The 17255-nt window shown below is 38.6% G+C and overlaps 1 protein-coding gene and 1 pseudogene across 8 annotated transcripts in view; both read right to left on the reverse strand.

Moving 5' to 3' along the window:
• The window catches only part of ELF1 (E74 like ETS transcription factor 1), a 105445-nt gene that overhangs the window by 34054 nt on the left and 54136 nt on the right, over nt 1-17255 (reverse strand). For 6 of the 8 annotated variants that reach the window (XM_035726526.1, XM_035726524.1, XM_035726519.1 and 3 more), the window contains one exon: nt 13281-13580. In XM_035726526.1, coding sequence (XP_035582419.1) covers nt 13281-13352 — 72 coding nt within the window. In that variant the 5' untranslated portion in view covers nt 13353-13580. Of the gene's footprint in view, nt 1-7701; nt 7846-13280; nt 13581-14313; nt 14358-17255 lie in introns of those variants that run through there. The other 2 variants (XM_035726522.1, XM_035726525.1) reach the window with 2 other exon arrangements.
• LOC113919564 lies at nt 4400-5812 on the reverse strand (annotated as a pseudogene).

Raw genomic sequence — 17255 nt, forward strand, 5'->3', positions numbered from 1 at the left:
GAAATGGACAGAAGAGTATTTCCATCACAGAATGATTTGTGGGAATCAAAGTATATGTGGAAAAGACACTGTCAACTATAAATGGCTCTACGAAATGTTAGGAAATATTTTTACACTTCACTCATGACTAGAGCAGGCAATGTATTCTTGGCATGGAGGTTAACTTGCAAAGAAGCATCTGGGCACAAAATTGAAAATATATGCTTCTATCAGTCCCCTCACTTCCCAATGGCTCTCCTTCTTCAATATCCTAGGTTTTTTATGGATTGTGTATTTTTTATAATCATGATGTAGATAAATATTATGTTATAGCCAATGGCTTTAGTGTAAGAGAAAAAGGATTCAAATCTCTGGAAATTAGCACAGTTTGCAAAGTACTGTCTTAATCAGATTAAGAAACTCACCACAGTGCTGTGTAAAATGTTGTCCTCCAGTCTCTGAGAGTTCAATAAAATGATCAATAAAATTAAAATAACGTGGTATTCCTAACGTGGTGGTGGGAGTGAAGCAGCTACTAGGTTGAGTACTTCATATGGCTTATCCCAGTCAATCCCCACAGCACTGTGCTCTTTTATTGACATTGGTCAACCAGCTAGGAAGAGGCAGAGCTGAAACGTGAACCCAGGCAATCTGACTCCCAACTCCACAAGATTAATCACTAGGATAGGCTACAAGAGTATAGGATCCTATAGATAAATTATGGTAATAAAAGTTTCATCTCAGTTATACAGCTTGGAGATTTATATATATATATACGTATATGTATATATATATGAATGAATATATACATATATGAATATATATGAAGTTTATTTCTGTTGGCCACAGCAGAGAGAGAAGCCTAGCTTTTCTCTTGCACAGCACCATGAAACATAGAAAGGTCTAAGTAAAATGGTCTGTTCTCCAGAATTCCCCCCCAGATAATGTTTAAAATTCCACTGTAAATCCCTATGGAGTTGATTTGGCTAAATCTAATCCCAGTTTAGGTCTTTCATGACTGTTGGCCGCCTTTAGTCTTTGCCCAGATTTTTCTTTTTTTAGTCAGGATAAATTACAACTCGGCCATGCATCTCAAAAAGTACAACAGTCACTAAAAACAACCTTGGTTTTCTTATTAGAGTGCTCACTTTAAAAGTTTAATACATTGGTGGGTTAAGAGGGTGTGTGTGTGTGTGTGTGTGTGTGTGTGTGTGTGTGTGTGTGTGTGTGTGTGTGTGTGTGTGTGTGTGTGTGGCCAAGTGTGAACAGAATCAGTTATGAGGTTCAAAAAAAAAAGGTAGAGATGGGGAGGTACAGTAAATTTTAACCAGGTTTAAATGTTCAGTTACAAATCAACTAGATAACATCACAGCAGTCACTACCAGATTGATGTCTTAAACATGCAGATTCTATATAACTCAAAAAATTTAAGTGAAATCATAATTAAAGAGGCAATTCCTACTTCTAAAAGATGGGCTTTGACAAGAATCTTATATAAATATGTAAGAATCATAGAATAAAATGAGGCAGATATTCCTGAATATAGACAGTATATCTGCAACAAAGCCTTTTCCAGAATGGAAAAGTTACACTAGCCAATCACGGGCAATGACAGAAATTAGAGTCACTCCAAAAAAACTGAACTACTCCAGGTCAAACTATGTCCAAACACACTTAACATGTAGTAATGTTAAAGGAGAGTGCTTCCCCACAGAATTAATCTGCTGGATTTTCAAAATCCTGAATGACAAGTTTACTGGCTTATTCTAGAACCAAGCCAGCAAAGAAAAAATATGAAAACATTAAAAAAAAAAAAAGCTGAATGAATTTGTCTAACTGGTATTCAAATTATAAAAACTGACTTCATTACCTAATTTATCCCAAACAATTGAGTAATATAGAGTATGCAGTGGTACACAACAAACTTTAACACCTTTTCTTTGTTTAATTCAGATCATTAATAGCAGCAACTGCCACATTTACTGACCACTTCCTTTGTACTAAGCTCTTGTCAAATACATAAACACTGAATGCTCGTAACTTTGGAAAGTAATTCTTTCACTTTTGGTGAAGGAAATCAAAGCTCAGCGAAATTTTAGAACTTGTCTGAAGTCACATATCTAATAAGTGGTGGCTCCTGATTCCCGAGCTGATCTCTTTAATGCCACATGTCCTAGACTCTTAATTGATTAGAAATATCAATTTCCAGGATTCAATATTATGCTGAGGTTGTAGGCAGTTGATCTGAATGCGCACAAATCAATCACTTTTTAACAAGCATTTCCCAGGTAAATCTTCAATACCCAATTATTTCTGAACATGCTTCCATGTTGGGGCAGGGAAGGAGGTCAGAGCTACCAGGTCCTTGAGCTTCCATGTGGTTACTTTCCTGAAGGTAAATGGAAGTTTTTCCTAAGTCCTCTTGCTTTTGTTTTCCCCATACCAGGAAATAAAGTGGGGTGACAGAAGTGCCCAGTCATACAAAATATAAATTATAACAAATCTTTAAATTGTCACCTAAAATATCACTTTTTAGGAGAGGAAAATGCTCCTTCCCTCATTCCAGTCCCTACCCTACAATTCGAGGCCCACTTCCCTGATCCCGCCTCACAAGCTCAGTGCTCTTTCTCTCAATGTCTCAATAGGTGGGAACAGATGAAACAGATAAGCTCACAAATGTATTACCAGTCATTACATTGTAATTCTTTCCAAAAAAAAAAAAGAACTGCCCTAATATTGAGAATTTTGGTTACTGTGTCAAAAAAAAGGAAAAAACTCTACCAATATTCTAACTTATTTACTGTTAGGCATATCAGATTTATGAACATTATTTGAGGACATCACTTTGTTAAATTCACACTCTAACAAACCAGTAATCATCAGTTTTCTTTTTACTTTAGTAAACCAAAGGACATTAGCTTTTCACCAATATTCTTGAAAGAGTGTTGAAGGTGACTCTGGCTTGGGAGAAAAAAAAAGGCCAGTAACCCAGTAACACTATCTGTTCATATAATGACTTAATCTTCCTTTATGTGTTATGTATTAAGTAAAACAGAAAGGAGGCAAAATTTTTCAAGATCATGTCGCTAAACTGAGCTACATCAAAGATATACTAATTTTCTTATTCACCCAGCAAGGTTGCTCGAGGTGACTGAGTACTTTCTGGGAGAATACAGATGGCCAATTCCACCCCTGACAAAAAACTGACCAACACAAACTTCACTAAAAAAATAGTATTCTTTTGAAAAATATACAGAATGCATGAATATAATGTAGTATACCCAGACAGTGGACTATTATTCAACGACAAGAAGAATGAAGTACCAATACATGCTACAGCATGGATGAACCTAGAAAACATTACATTTAAGTAAGTCAGCCTCTCAGAAGAGACCACATACTGCATGACTCAATGTATACAAAATGTCCCAGAACAGGCAAATCCACAGAGACAAAAAGTAGATTAGTGGTTGCCAAGGTGCGGGAATTGGGAAGAATATGTCATGACTGCTAATGGATAAGTTTCTTTTTGGGGGCGCCTGGGTGGCTCAGTCGGTTAAGCAACTGCCTTCGGCTCAGGTCATGATCCTGGAGTCCCGGGATCGAGTCCCACATCGGGCTCCCTGCTCAGCAGGGAAGTCTGCTTCTCCTTCTGACCCTCTTCCCTCTTGTGCTCTCTCTCTCTCTCATTCTCTCTCTCTCAAATAAATAAATAAAATCTTTAAAAAAAAAAAAGAGGTTTCTTTTTGGGATAACAAAAATGTTACAATACTGATTATGGTGATAGATGCACAACTCTGTTTACATACTAAAAATCACTGAATGGCAGTCTAAATAGTTGAATTATATGGTATGTAAATTATATCTCAACAAAGCTGTTTTTTTTTTTAAAGGTATACACAGGTATATCAGGGCACAAAGACTGTCAATATGTAATTACATTAACAAATTAACTAGAATGTATAACATTTTCTTTTTGCTAAAATCATAAATGCAAAGAATAATTCTTCCACGTTTAAAACCACTCTTAACCACTTGCATGCATTGATAGCTGGCATTATTCAAATAGTCATTGCAGGCACAAGCTGGGTGACAGTTCCCAGTTTTATCACTTACAAGCCAGTTGCATTCCTTCTCTAAGCCTCACCTGACTCTTCTGTAAAGTAGGAATTAAAGTACCTACCTTGTAAGGTTGTTTTAAGAATTAATAGGGTAATCCTTGTAAAGTGCAGAGCACAGTGCACAGAACAAAATGCTCAATAAACACTAGTTACTAAAATTTATCACTGAACGTTTCTGGAAGTCCTCTAGTCTATGTCCTATCCTCTGCAACGATCTCATCCATATTCATTTTTTCTTTTTTTACCTCTTAACTTTTAATTGGCCTTCTGCTCCTCAAAGGGCACCCTGCTTTTCTGCCTCAACACCTCAGAACTTTGCTGTCATTAGTCTCAGATATTACTTTGTTGTCCATAATCCTGTGGGTTGTGGTCTTCTGAACAGTCTGCAAAGAGTTGCTGCTGTCCAAGGTATCACCAAGACTGAAGTCCTCCCTATCTTCCAGCAGGTGACAGGTGGAGATCTCAGCCTCCAACTTGGGTGGATATTAAGCAAGGCTTTGTGCTCCTGGGTCTGGTGCTGCCTCTTTGCCCAGGTCTGGGACAGCTCTTACTCCATCTGCATCATGTAATGGGCCTCCACCTTCCCCAAGCTGTTCTCCAAGCTGGCCTTCAGGTTTCTCACCGAGCCCAGGTTCATCTCCATGGACTGGGCCATACATCTCAGCTCCGTAAGGATCATCTCAGCTGCTCCTATCTCAGCGGTCTGTAAGGTGACCATTGTGGTGCTTTTCTCAATCTGCTTGGACCAATACTTGTTCAGCTCCTCTCAGTTCTTCTGAGCCAGCTTACCATACGGGGCCGGGATGTCTGCCACGATCTTGCCGAGGTCCTGAGATTTGGAGGCATCCAACTCCACAGTCAACCCAGAGCTGGCAATTTGGTTTTGTAGACCCTTTACTTCCTCCTCATGGTTCTTCTTCATGAAGAGAGGCTCCTGAGAACCTCGATCTCTGTCTCCAGCTCCAGCCGAGTGACAATGGTGTCATCAATGACTTTGTGGAGCCCATGGAGAGTGCTCTCCACAGATGGGCACATAGCCAGCTTCATCTTATACTTGACTCTGAGGTTATCAGCAGCAAGATGGGCATTGTCAATCTGCAGAACAATGTGGGCATTGTCCACAGACTTCGCAAAGACCTGAGCCCTCAGCAACTCCATGGTCTTGAAGTAATACCCCCAGTCTCTGATCTGGGATTCCTTCTTCTCCATGTATTCCCGGCTTTTGATCTCCAGTCTCTGATTATCAGCCTTTAGGTTCCTCATCCTCTCCAGGTAGGAGGCCAGGTGGTCATTCAGGTCTTGCATGGTCTCCTTCTCACCCTGGATCCCCCTATGCCTGCCAGACCCCCAGCCATCCTAGTGGCCAGGCCTCTGGACCCCCAGCTACCCCATTAGCTGGTGGAATGGGACACAGAGATCCAGGAGCCTGAGCCTCCAGGTGTCTTCATAGGTGCTGGGGCTGCACTGCTGACCAGTGGGACCCGGTGGTTGGGCAATTACACAGAGCTCAGGGACCAATAGTTGGAGGTGAAAGTGGAGTGGGTGGTAAAGTTCATGCTGCTTGGGGAGAAAGACAAGAGGCCAGGACTCCAGCTCAGGCCACTCATCTATATTCATTTTAAAGACACTGTCATGGGGCCTGGTGTGATGGTGGGGGACACTTAAAGAAAGACTGTAAAAGAGAATAATAGTAAGTTCCTCCTCCCCATGCCTACTCCTCCCTCATAATAACCATCGGCTTCCTCACTGCCAATAGTTGGCAGGGAGATAAGCCAGGCCACAGACTAGGTCATAGGCAAGGTAGCCCTTCATATAACCTGAAGAGGCCTTAGACCTATTCAAAGTCAGACTTTTGCCAGGGCACCTGGATGGCTCAATTAAGCATCCAACTCTTGATTTCAGCTCAGGTCATGGTCTCAGGGTTGTGAGACTGAGCCCCGTACCGGGCCCCACAATGGGCATGCAGCCTGCTTAAGATGCTCTCTCTCTCTCTTCCTCTGCCCCTGCCTTAGCCCCCAGGTCTCTCATTCTCTCTCTCAAAAAACAAAAACAAAAAAAACCCCACAATAAAAACAGTCAGACTTATCCCAAATATAAGCAGGCTTGTACTATGGGCTCTATGGCATAACCCCTTTGATGAAGGTTCCAAATGTATACAAAAGAAACAAGCAACCTCTGTATGTTAGTTTCCCAGAAGGCCAAACTTCCAATGGATCTGATAAGTTTGATCTGCCAAGATTAAAAAAGAAGGCAACAGGAACAGGCAGATTGTCCGTATTACCAGGAATTATATGTAAATAACAGAATTCCCTATGTCCATGTACAGGTTAGTATCATTATTCCAACTTCCTGTCCTCCAGAATACTAGTGCTGAACAAGTTACACACAAAACACTTCAACTCATTTCTTCTATTCTAATTTTAAGGTACACTTAATCCCTGACCTAACAGAATTGCTAAATAAAATGGCCCATTGGTGTGATCTATATTCTTATGTACATATTCTCAATCTACAAAATACAACCTCATTCTCAAGATACAAACATGTCAAAACTCCCTCTGCAACCTGAAGGAGTCTCCCAAGAAACAGAAAAACTCTATATGGATATTTACTTATTTATAATTTCAATGATTTTTTTTTAAAGATTTTATTTATTTGACAGAGAGACGGACAGACAGAGAGCATAAGCAGGGGGAGCAGGAGAGGGAAAAGCAGGCTCCCTGCTGAGCAGAGAGCCCGATGCGGGGCCTCAATCCCAAGACCCCAGGATCATGACCTGAGCCAAAGGCAGCCGCTTAACCGACTGAGCCACCCAGGTACCCCCAATGATTATTTTTGAAAGTTATCTGTGGTACAATACAACAGTTCTAAATACATAACAGAAAAAAAGACTCCATGAAAATTTCTTTCTGGTCTTGGAATTGTGGTGATATGGCCACACTGCCCATGTAACTAAGTAAGAATGTGGACAAATAGGTCCCAGAAAAATATATACTGTAGTCGAGAGAGTTTGGGGCAGAACATTACCTCTCATTCGATAGCCTTCCGATGTGATAAGGGCCATAACCGAGCACCGACATACCCCACATCATTTTACCAACAGGATGAAGAGGAGGAAGAACATCTTTAAGAAGACTCAACCAAACTAAAGGTACTATGAATGATGTTAAATGCTTTGGAAGATATTAAGGGGAGGGGGGAAAAGTAATCCCTTTCTTCAAGTAGTTAGCATTTATCTGGGAAAAATCATCAACGTATATATGAAAATTTAACCTGGCAAATGTGTGACAGTGACAATAAGTGATGTAGTAATAACAGGATAAACTTTTAATTCCTGAAGCAATGATTTTAGGATAAATTCCTGGAATTACTAGGTCTTGTCCTAAGATCTTGAAAGAGATTAGAACTTAAGTAGGCAATGGGTATAAACATGGGAGACCAAGCAGGAAGGCACTTGGGGAAATTATACAGTAAGCTGGCAAAATTAATGTAGTACAAGAAACAGTCACACTATGGAAAGCTTCTAACCGTAAGTTAAGGTGGTTAGATTGACTATATTGTCAAGAGAAATCCATCAAAAGTTTTGGTACATTCTACTTACTGTTCCAGAACACTTCTGCTCCTTCCATCTGTCAGATAAACTGAGCCTTCCTGCAAAATGCAGTTGTAATGTAACTTCCACAGTGAAGCTTTCTCAAAGTTAGAATGCAGGGATTCTCAAACACTGCCTGAGAATTACCAGGTATCTTGTTAAAAAGACAGCAAGACACTGTTTATCCTTTAGCTTCTAGGAATCAACAGTAAGAGCAAACCAGTTTATACCCTAAGGAATGTCATAAGACCACCGTCTTATACTGTGATAGGATTCTAAAAAAAATTTGTTCCACTTTCCCATGCTTGTCACCAAGCTTCTCCCTAGTGAGCTAAGTCTGTTAAGCATAAATAACTATGACTTGCTAGTTTCTACTTTTAGAACCAACAACCGAAAAAACACATAATGTAATGATATGTCAAAATTACAAAATGCATTATACTACCAGCTCTTTTTCATTAAATTAACTTCTGGACTGTATGAGCACATAGTCAAGTTTCCTTCTCTTTAGAAACTTGTATCCACAGCCTTCGGAGTTCTTATTCTCATTCATTCACCAGTCAAACGAAGCACCTTCAAATAAAAGTACACACTGCAATTCAATACTGACGGCGCTGCTCTCCCACAGAAGAGCTTCGTTCTCAGCTACAAATGTTCCCAGTTTTAGGGGCGCCTGGGTGGCTCAGTTGGTTAAACGACTGCCTTCAGCTCAGGTCATGATCCTGGAGTCCCGGGATCAAGTCCCACATCAGTCTCCCTGCTCAGCGGGGAGTCTGCTTCTCCCTCTGACCCTCCCCCCCTCTCATGCTCTCTCTCTCTCTCTCATATAAATAAAAATCTTTAAAAAAAAAATTCCCAGTTTTGAACAGACATCAAGGGCAGACTTTTAAAAGTGGCTTGTCAGCACCAATAACGTTGGTGTTTCCTTTCCAACACTACCATCCCCCAACACCCATCCTTGCCCAAAGGAGTTTTTCCTAGCAATTCTGAAAAGAGTACAAATCGATACAAGGGAAAATGATCAAGGTGGTGGCAACCAGACATTAATGGTGTCAGTGTCTTTAGATGACATTTATAACCACAGACCATAACTCAAAACAGGAAATGTATTCTAATCTGGTGCCTGCAAACAGTGATTTTGTAAAGAACCAACCAAACCAATACAGGATCATAAAACAGAATTATTTTTTATAAGACTTTATTTATTGAGAGAGAGAGAATACGAGTGCACACACAAGTGAAGAGAGGGGCAGAGGGAGAGGGAGAGAGAGAATCCTCAAGCCGAGGGAGAGGGAGAGAGAATCCTCAAGCCGACTCCCCACTAAGCGTGGAGCCTGACATGGGGCTAGATCCCAAGACCCTGAGATCATGACCTGAGTCAAAATTAAGAGCTGGTTGCTCAACCGACTAAGTCACCCAGATGCCCCCAACAGAATTATTTTAAAAGACACAAATACTTTTTAAATTTGAAAAGTTAAAATCCCGGGGCGCCTGGGTGGCTCAGTCGTTGAACGTCTGCCTTCGGCTCAGGTCATGATCCCGGGGTCCTGGGATCGAGCCCTGCATCGGGCTCCCTGCTTGGTGGGAAGCCTGCTTCTCCCTCTCCCACTTCCCCTGCTTGTGTTCCCTCTCTCACTGTGTCTCTGTCAAATAAATAAATAAAATCTTTAAAAAAAAAAAAAAGAAGACACTAATTCTAAAATTCATTCAAAACGCTATACCAATTTTTTTTTTATGCAGGGGAGAGGGGATATCTTATCAGATGTCAAATCTATAAAGTAATACTAATGAAAGCGAATGTGCTATTGGCATAATAAAAACCAGTTAAATGGAATAAAATACACTAGCAAGTTCAAAACTAAAGTACATGTGGTAATTTAGTACATAACAGAAATGGCAGTCTTGGTGTGGAAATCATAAAATACACAACAAATCATGAAGAGCCAACATCCCCATTAGTGGGAGAAGGCAGTTGTCAGATCCCTATACCTCACATTTTATAAAAATATATCCCGTATGTACTGAGGAGTTAAACACATAAACTAGAAGAAAATATAAAAAGAATATTTAATAATATTAGGGTGAGGAAAGGTTTCCAAATCAGAAAAAAAAAACCAAAAAAAGGAAATACTGGTAGATTTTATGACATATATAATTAAAATGCTATAGGGTATATCATATTGTTAAAAGATGATACCAGATAGGGACAACATATCTGCACTGTGTGTCACAAAGAAAGCTAACCATTAACTATACAATGAATGAGTTAGAAGACAATGTGTTATCCATAATATATAAAGAACTACTGGGCAAAAGAAGATTAATAAGTAATTCAAAGGAAATTCAAATGAACAATAAATAAACTTAAATAACAACCCAACAATCTCATTACTAGTAATCAAGGAAATGCAAATTAAAATAGTAAAATGTAACTTTTACCCAAAAGACTGACCAAAAGAAAAAAAAAAAGGCTTTCTGTTAGTGACAGTTTGGGAAATGTACTGTTAGTGGTAGTAGAAACAGATACAGACTTTTTGAAGAATGATTTGGTAGTATATTTATGCTTTTAGTAAACTCAGTAAATCTACTTTTAGAAATCTTATAGAAATAATCATACAAATGTGCAAAGCTACACACACACACACACACACACACCAAAATGAGAGTGCTCAGGCATGGTTCTAAGAGCTTTATATACATCAACTCATTTAATTCTCACAATAACCCTACAATATAGGGTCTGGTATTATCATTCCCATTTTGCAGATAAGGAAACCAAGGCAGAGAGTGGTTACATAATCTGTCCAAAGTTAACAGAGGTAATAAGCAGTGGAGAGAGAATTCAACCCCAGGTGTTCTGACTCCAGTAACTAAGCTCTTAACTACTATAGGTCTACCGCCTCCCAAATGAGGATGTTCATTGCAGTATTGTTTATAATAGCAAAATACTGGTATATCTGTCTTGTCCATGATCAAAGCTTGGTAAAATAATGATCCATCCATCATGTGGAAAAATTAAATGATGTAGAGCCAGCATACATACACACATATTTACAATACAATAAGTGAAAATAAACAAGTCACAAAAAAGGTTTAGCATACTTTCATTTGTATCTCAAAAACAACCTATTTTGGTAGGTTTGTATATACATATATTGTTCTTTTGTTGAGGCCTTTGTCTAAAAAATTAACATCAAATAGTTAATAATACTGTCTTTTGGAGAGAAATAAATTAGGAAGGAAGGGTAAAGAACTATTTTATGTATTTTTATATTCGGTGCCTTCTTTTGTAATTGGCATGTTATTACTTTTGAATCAAAAACAAATCTAACGGGGCGCCTGGGTGGCTCAGTTGGTTAAGCGTCTGCCTTCGGCTCAGGCCATGATCCCAGGGTCCTGGGATTGAGTCCCACATCACATTAGGCTCCCTGCTCAGTGGGGAGTCTGCTTCTCCCTCTGCCCCTCCCCCTGCTCATTCTCGCTCTCTCAAAAATAAATAAATAAATCTTAAAAAAAAAACAACCCACAAATCTAACAAGCAAACAAACAAGGAAGTAGAACCACAGATTAGATTAAGAGGCTAATAATAATAAGACTGACACTACTGGATCCACCCCTATATGAATCAGTTAAGTTTGCTATGCTCATGGTGATAGACTGGAAAACTCTAAACCTGCCAATTTTTGACATTGACCTGACAAATTTTGACAATTTGTCAATTGACATTGACATATAATACAGTAATACTGGCATACTTCAATGCAAGAGTATCATTAGTGAGAGTCAAACTGCTTGGGTTCAAATGGCAACTCCACTATTGACTAGCTGTAGGATTTCAAGCAAATCATTTGACCTCTCTCTGTCTCATTTTCCTCATCGTAAAATGGGGATAATATTATTTGCCTCATGTTTAGTATTTGTAAAGTCCTGCACAAAACTAGTATATATACAAATATATACACTCATTTTGATGAAAATAACAGGAAAAAAAACACGTATGTGCATTCTGATGTTAAGCTAAGAGCATCATCTCCCTATCCAAAGACATTAATAACCTCTCCAAGATAAATTAAGCACATCACACATATTAAGGGAAAGTGCAAAACTAGTTTTAAGGCTATGTAGACACATGTACGAATACTGCACCGTAATGTAAAATGTATTTATCATGGTCAGAAGAGTGTCAAAGCCACTGCACTAGGGCATACCAGTGAGTGGCCTAGAGCTCTGTCCTCCGTGGCTACACAGAGAACGGACTTCACCACATCAAGCCAAGACTTTTTCATCAAGCTGCACAGTAAACATATGGTTTGCAAACCTTAACATACAGAGAAATACCCTGTTTTAAAACAAATTCAAAATACTTTCTTTCCTAAAATATCTTTTCTATTGTCTCTAGATTAAATCCATGTACCCATTAATATTTTTAATTGGGACCAAGCAATCCTCTCCCCCAAACATTTTTCCTTCCCAGCCAAAGCTCATCTTGATTTTAAGGCACCTCAATGCAAATTCTCATCTTTTGTAGGTTTTCTTAGAAATTTTTAATCCTGTCACCTCAACAGACAATACAAACAGCAAAGAAATTATAATGCCCTGCCCAAAGTAAGAATCAATCTTATTATCTGTCGTAACTATGCTTCTAGAATAAAAGTATGATACATTTTAATTGGCCTTTTGATGTAAGATATTTGGGATTAGGCTTATTTCAGTATCTAAATCAACTTATTAGGCACATTTTAAACCTAAAGGCCCTCAAAATAATTTTGCCAGTACACTGAGTCTAACACAGTATTTCTCCCACATTATGTCTCACATTCCCACATAACCTATTTAAAATGAAGTAAACTGTAAAGTCCCAAGAACCCCTAGCGTCTCCCCCCTGAAGTGAGGTGGGGCAGAGGGGCAGGGAGACTAGAATTAACTTAGATCCTTTTCTCAATGTCTCTTGGATCTTCTTCCCATTCTAGAAACAGCAACTGGAGCATCACTGAATGAAAACTCTGTGAAAGCCAATTTAGAAATTCTTCAGTTCAATCCCCCCATTCAACAGATGATACAATCTAGACCTGGAGAAGTTAAGTGACTTCCTCAGAATCATGTGCTTTGGACTGAAGCGATGCATGATTATGGGACTGCTAACAGCTTTCCATCCACTTGAAAAACTGGCCCAGGATTATAAATACTAGTTAACCACATGCATTTAAACTGTAGAAACACCAGTCCTGTATCACAAAAAAAAATTTACATGTCTTGTTGGTATGTCCTCTAGAACTTTTCAAAGTACTTAAGTACTTTGAAATAATTACCTAAGGTATTTTATTTACTGTTAAGTCTCATTTTCCAAAAAAAAAACAAGCTTAACTCTGAAATTATTACTTCCTTACTCCACATCAAAGCTAAGGATTAAATTCTTTTAACAAACTAGTACTTAAAACATAGGATCACAATTACCACCAAATTTTTAATATCTATATTTTTACAATAAAGTTTCTCCTACTGTCTTTTAAAGTAAGTAATTTTCTGTTGCAAATGGAAGAATCATAATAATAAACATATAAAAATCCAATTTTCTTTGGGTTTCATACCTGTTGTTCATCCTCCATGACGTTACTAGCAAATTCAAATACTAGGTCGTTCTGTTGGACCACAGCTGCCATAATAAAGCATTCCCCTTAGATCCACATGAGAAAAATTCCAAGCAGGTTCAAGTATGAGGCAGCAGAATCCAGTGACCAATTTGGGTAAAAAACCCTCAGCTAAGTCTGTGAAGTTACTGTAACCCAGGTTTTCTTTAGGGATGGTGCTTCAAATTTTCTTGGTTCACTGATATTCTACTCCAACAGAGGCAATTTTTCTGAAATTTTTCTTCTCTAGAACTTCTTGGCCTGAAAAACAGAGGTTTAAGTTAGTTATGAAAAAGCAACCATGCCCATTTAGAATATAACAATAAATACCGAGGGCAGTATCTCCCACGTATTTTTTATTAATGTTTTTAAAGAAAAGCAACATGACTGATGGATATATATTTTCTTTGAAGATTTCATTCCTGCTAAGATAAAATCACTTCTCATTTCTTTTTTATTTTGCATAACAAGTTTATTTTTTTAAAAGGCATATAGACAATAAACAAAGTAAACAATCAGATCTTCACTTCTACCCAGTATTATCTGCCCTAGAACTGTTCCATTAAGTTCCAGTCTCTAAACATCTTAAATTTCAATAATCGTCACTTCTCATTTCTGAAAGTGAAGCCATTCTCCCTTCTTTCCCCGCCCCAGTTAAACTACAGTTAAAGTACCGAATACTTAAAAAAAAAAAAATCCACCCAGCAATAACTAGCTTTTTAATTGCAATAAAGGACATATAAACAGTTTCCTTCTTGCCAGTAACCCAGCAAACCACACAGGAATTGCTACTCCATGAGTAATTTCATCTGTATATTTTTGCCTTAGGAGAAACATTCATACAGTATCCCTGGTATGCCTAATATATATAAAAATTTAAATCTAATACATTTAAAGTTTAGTAAGTACTATTTTAAGAGCTTTTAAAAATAAACAGAAATTAAAGTCCATTCTCTGTTCTTTATAAAGGTTTCTGATAAGTAGAATGTTTTACCATGCTTAAGCCTGTCTTCAGTGGCTTCTTTTTTAATGCACTGAAATGTATCCTTATCTCTAGCACAGGCTTGCAAGCAACAGGAAGGAAACGGCACTTGACCACGTCATGGCAAATTAAAACATGCAAAGAACTGCACTTTACAATAGTAGAAAAACAGAAACGCAACTTAAGAGTGAAAACAATTTCACAGGGAGAAATGCTTAAAAAGTGCCTGCCAAAGATGTTTGCCTATTTAAAAAAAAAAGTTACCACTACTAACAAAAGTAGAAGAAAAAATTTTTTAATTTATCACAATTATATGAAATACTGCATCATAGGGTTACAGCTATAAATGTGGTTTGAAAAGACAAAGATTATAAAAGTAATCACATTACATCTAGTTCTTGGAAACAGCATTTACAATTTTGAAGAGTCAAGTTAGGGAATGAAGCTGAGCTGGTCAGTCAGTTTCCCCGAAAACTTAAATTCAGCTAGCATGTGCCAGCCGAATCAAATACTGAATTTCCTAATTTCAGTAAAGCTGATTCCCTATATACTCTGGACTCTAGGGCTCATTAGGGATAACTGTCATTTTCCTAATTGGGAATCAAAATAAAATAAGGGTTAAGAATCCAATTCAGGTGATACTTCTACCCACTAAATTGAATTCTAACCCAGCAGTCTCCCACACCTATTCTACCCCACCTCTTTCAATAATGAGTTCAACTCCAATACTAGAAAAGCATTTTTATTTTTTAGCGCATTCCGGTAGTTTTTTAGCAATGCACCGTAACGGGAGGGGAAAACAATGCATTGACCTAAATTGATCACGGACAGACATATAAACATAAGACACACATTTGGCTTTGGACAAATGTTACTTATAATCTTTTCCCTTAAATTATTACCCAATCTCATTCTGCACTGAGCTTGCCTTATGGTCTTTTTTTTTTTTTTTAAGATTTTATTTATCTAAGAGAGAGAGAACACAAGCAGGGAGGAGGGGCAGAGAGAGGGGGAGAAGGAGACCCCCCACTGAGCAGGGAGCCGATGTGGGGCTCCATCCCAAGACCCTGGGATCATGACCTGAGCCAAAGGCAGACACTTAACTGAGCCATCTAGGTGCCCCTTTCTTATGGTCCTTCACAGAAACTGTATTCATTCTTGCTTCCCTTCTTAAATTCTACTTATTCCCCATACCTCTCCCACCTCAGCATCCATTCACATCTTTCCCACTCAAAACTCAAGTCCCATTTCTTTCATAAACCTCCCAAATCTCTACACCTCCACCTACTGCGATCACTCCCTTCAGAAATACAGCACTTACTGTCAACTAAGTTAGCACTAATTGTAAATTGTTTCACATTTGAAAATTATGTCTCCCTAATTCAACTGAATAAATGTTTGAGTGCCTATTATTTTGAAAGCAATATGCCAGGGAGCAAGATAGTTAGAGCAAAACCTCTCTGGGTAAGTACCCATTGTCTAAAATTCCTTCTGTACCTAACCAAACCTGTGTGCCCACAGTAATAGTTAAAAGGATTATACTGGGGCGCCAGGGGGGCTCTCAGGGTCCTGGAATTGAGCCCCTGTCTGGCTCCCTGCTCAGTGGGGAGTCTGCTTCTTCCTCTCTCTCTGCCCCTCCCCCTGCTCATGCTCTCTCTCTCCCAAATAAAATCTTTAAAAATAAAGTATAATCAGAATCAAGGGATGTTTCCTGGTAACAAAAGTTTTTCTGTAAAAGGTGTAGATTCCAAAAGGCCCATTCCAAAAGCATTTGTTTGTAAATACAAAGTGACACTCTACCAGTGACCAATGTGAACACATCTATGTAAAGTTTCACTTTCTTTTCCACAGCAATCATGTACCTTTTCTTAGCATTTCCACAGTTATGTGTTAATAAATGTTTTTCAAACATCTCAAAAACAAGTAGGAAGGGAAAAATGAAGGGGGGGAAATCGGAGGGGGAGATGAACCATGAGAGACGATGGACTCTGAGAAACAAACTGAGGGTTCTAGAGGGGAGGGGGTGGGGGGTGGGTTAGCCTGGTGATGGATATTAAAGAGGGCACGTACTGCACGGAGCACTGGGTGTTATACGCAAACAATGAATCATGGAACACTACATCAAAAACTAATGATGTAATGTATGGTGATTAACATAACATAATAAAATAAAAAAAAGATTTAAAGGAAATACATCAAAAAAAAAAAAAGTACAAGCAATCAACATACCCGTACCTTCCAATACACACTAACACCAAGAGTAATAAACCAAAACTGAGATGACTGTCCATGATCACTAAGCCACTTCTTAGGACAGAAAGAGACACCTTCACTCTGGTGGACAGCTTTTGTTCATTTCAATACAGAAGTTCATAAACTGAAAATGTGTAAGAAAAGCTTTGGAATTATTTTATTGGCCTCATCAGGCCTCTGATCCTCTTGTCTTCTCTCTCTCCCACTCCTTCTTCTCTCAGGAGTTACATAGCCTATGGCACCAAGATGGGTCTTAGGAAGAAATTTTCTGATTCTGGATCTAGAGGTATCACCCAGACATAATAGAGACAGTTAAAGAACAAAGTCCCATTGCATCAAAATTAAACATCTAGATCAATGCTTCAGTTTTTCATGAATAAGTCTGAGTCCCTGTGCCCAAAGTCTCACAATCTGAAGGTGTAACACAACTGCACTGAGATCCCTCGCCTCCTAAATCAGGACTCTGCCCAGGGCAACAGCACACAGCCTTGCCTCTAAATCTACCCAAGCCCTTTGTGCTTTCATAGTTTGAAACACAGATTTCTAAGTAAATGCATATATATATATATATCAAATTGGGGGGGGGGATTTCCATCTCGAGTTCAGCCCCAGATCTCCAAATACACTCACTAAACTATTAGAGAAGTCCACATCAGTGCCCCTCAAAGTCAATGTGTCTAAAACATGTCCCAAAGGGAACA

The sequence above is a fragment of the Zalophus californianus genome, chromosome 3 (assembly GCF_009762305.2).
Source record: "Zalophus californianus isolate mZalCal1 chromosome 3, mZalCal1.pri.v2, whole genome shotgun sequence".
Classification (NCBI taxonomy): domain Eukaryota; kingdom Metazoa; phylum Chordata; class Mammalia; order Carnivora; family Otariidae; genus Zalophus; species Zalophus californianus.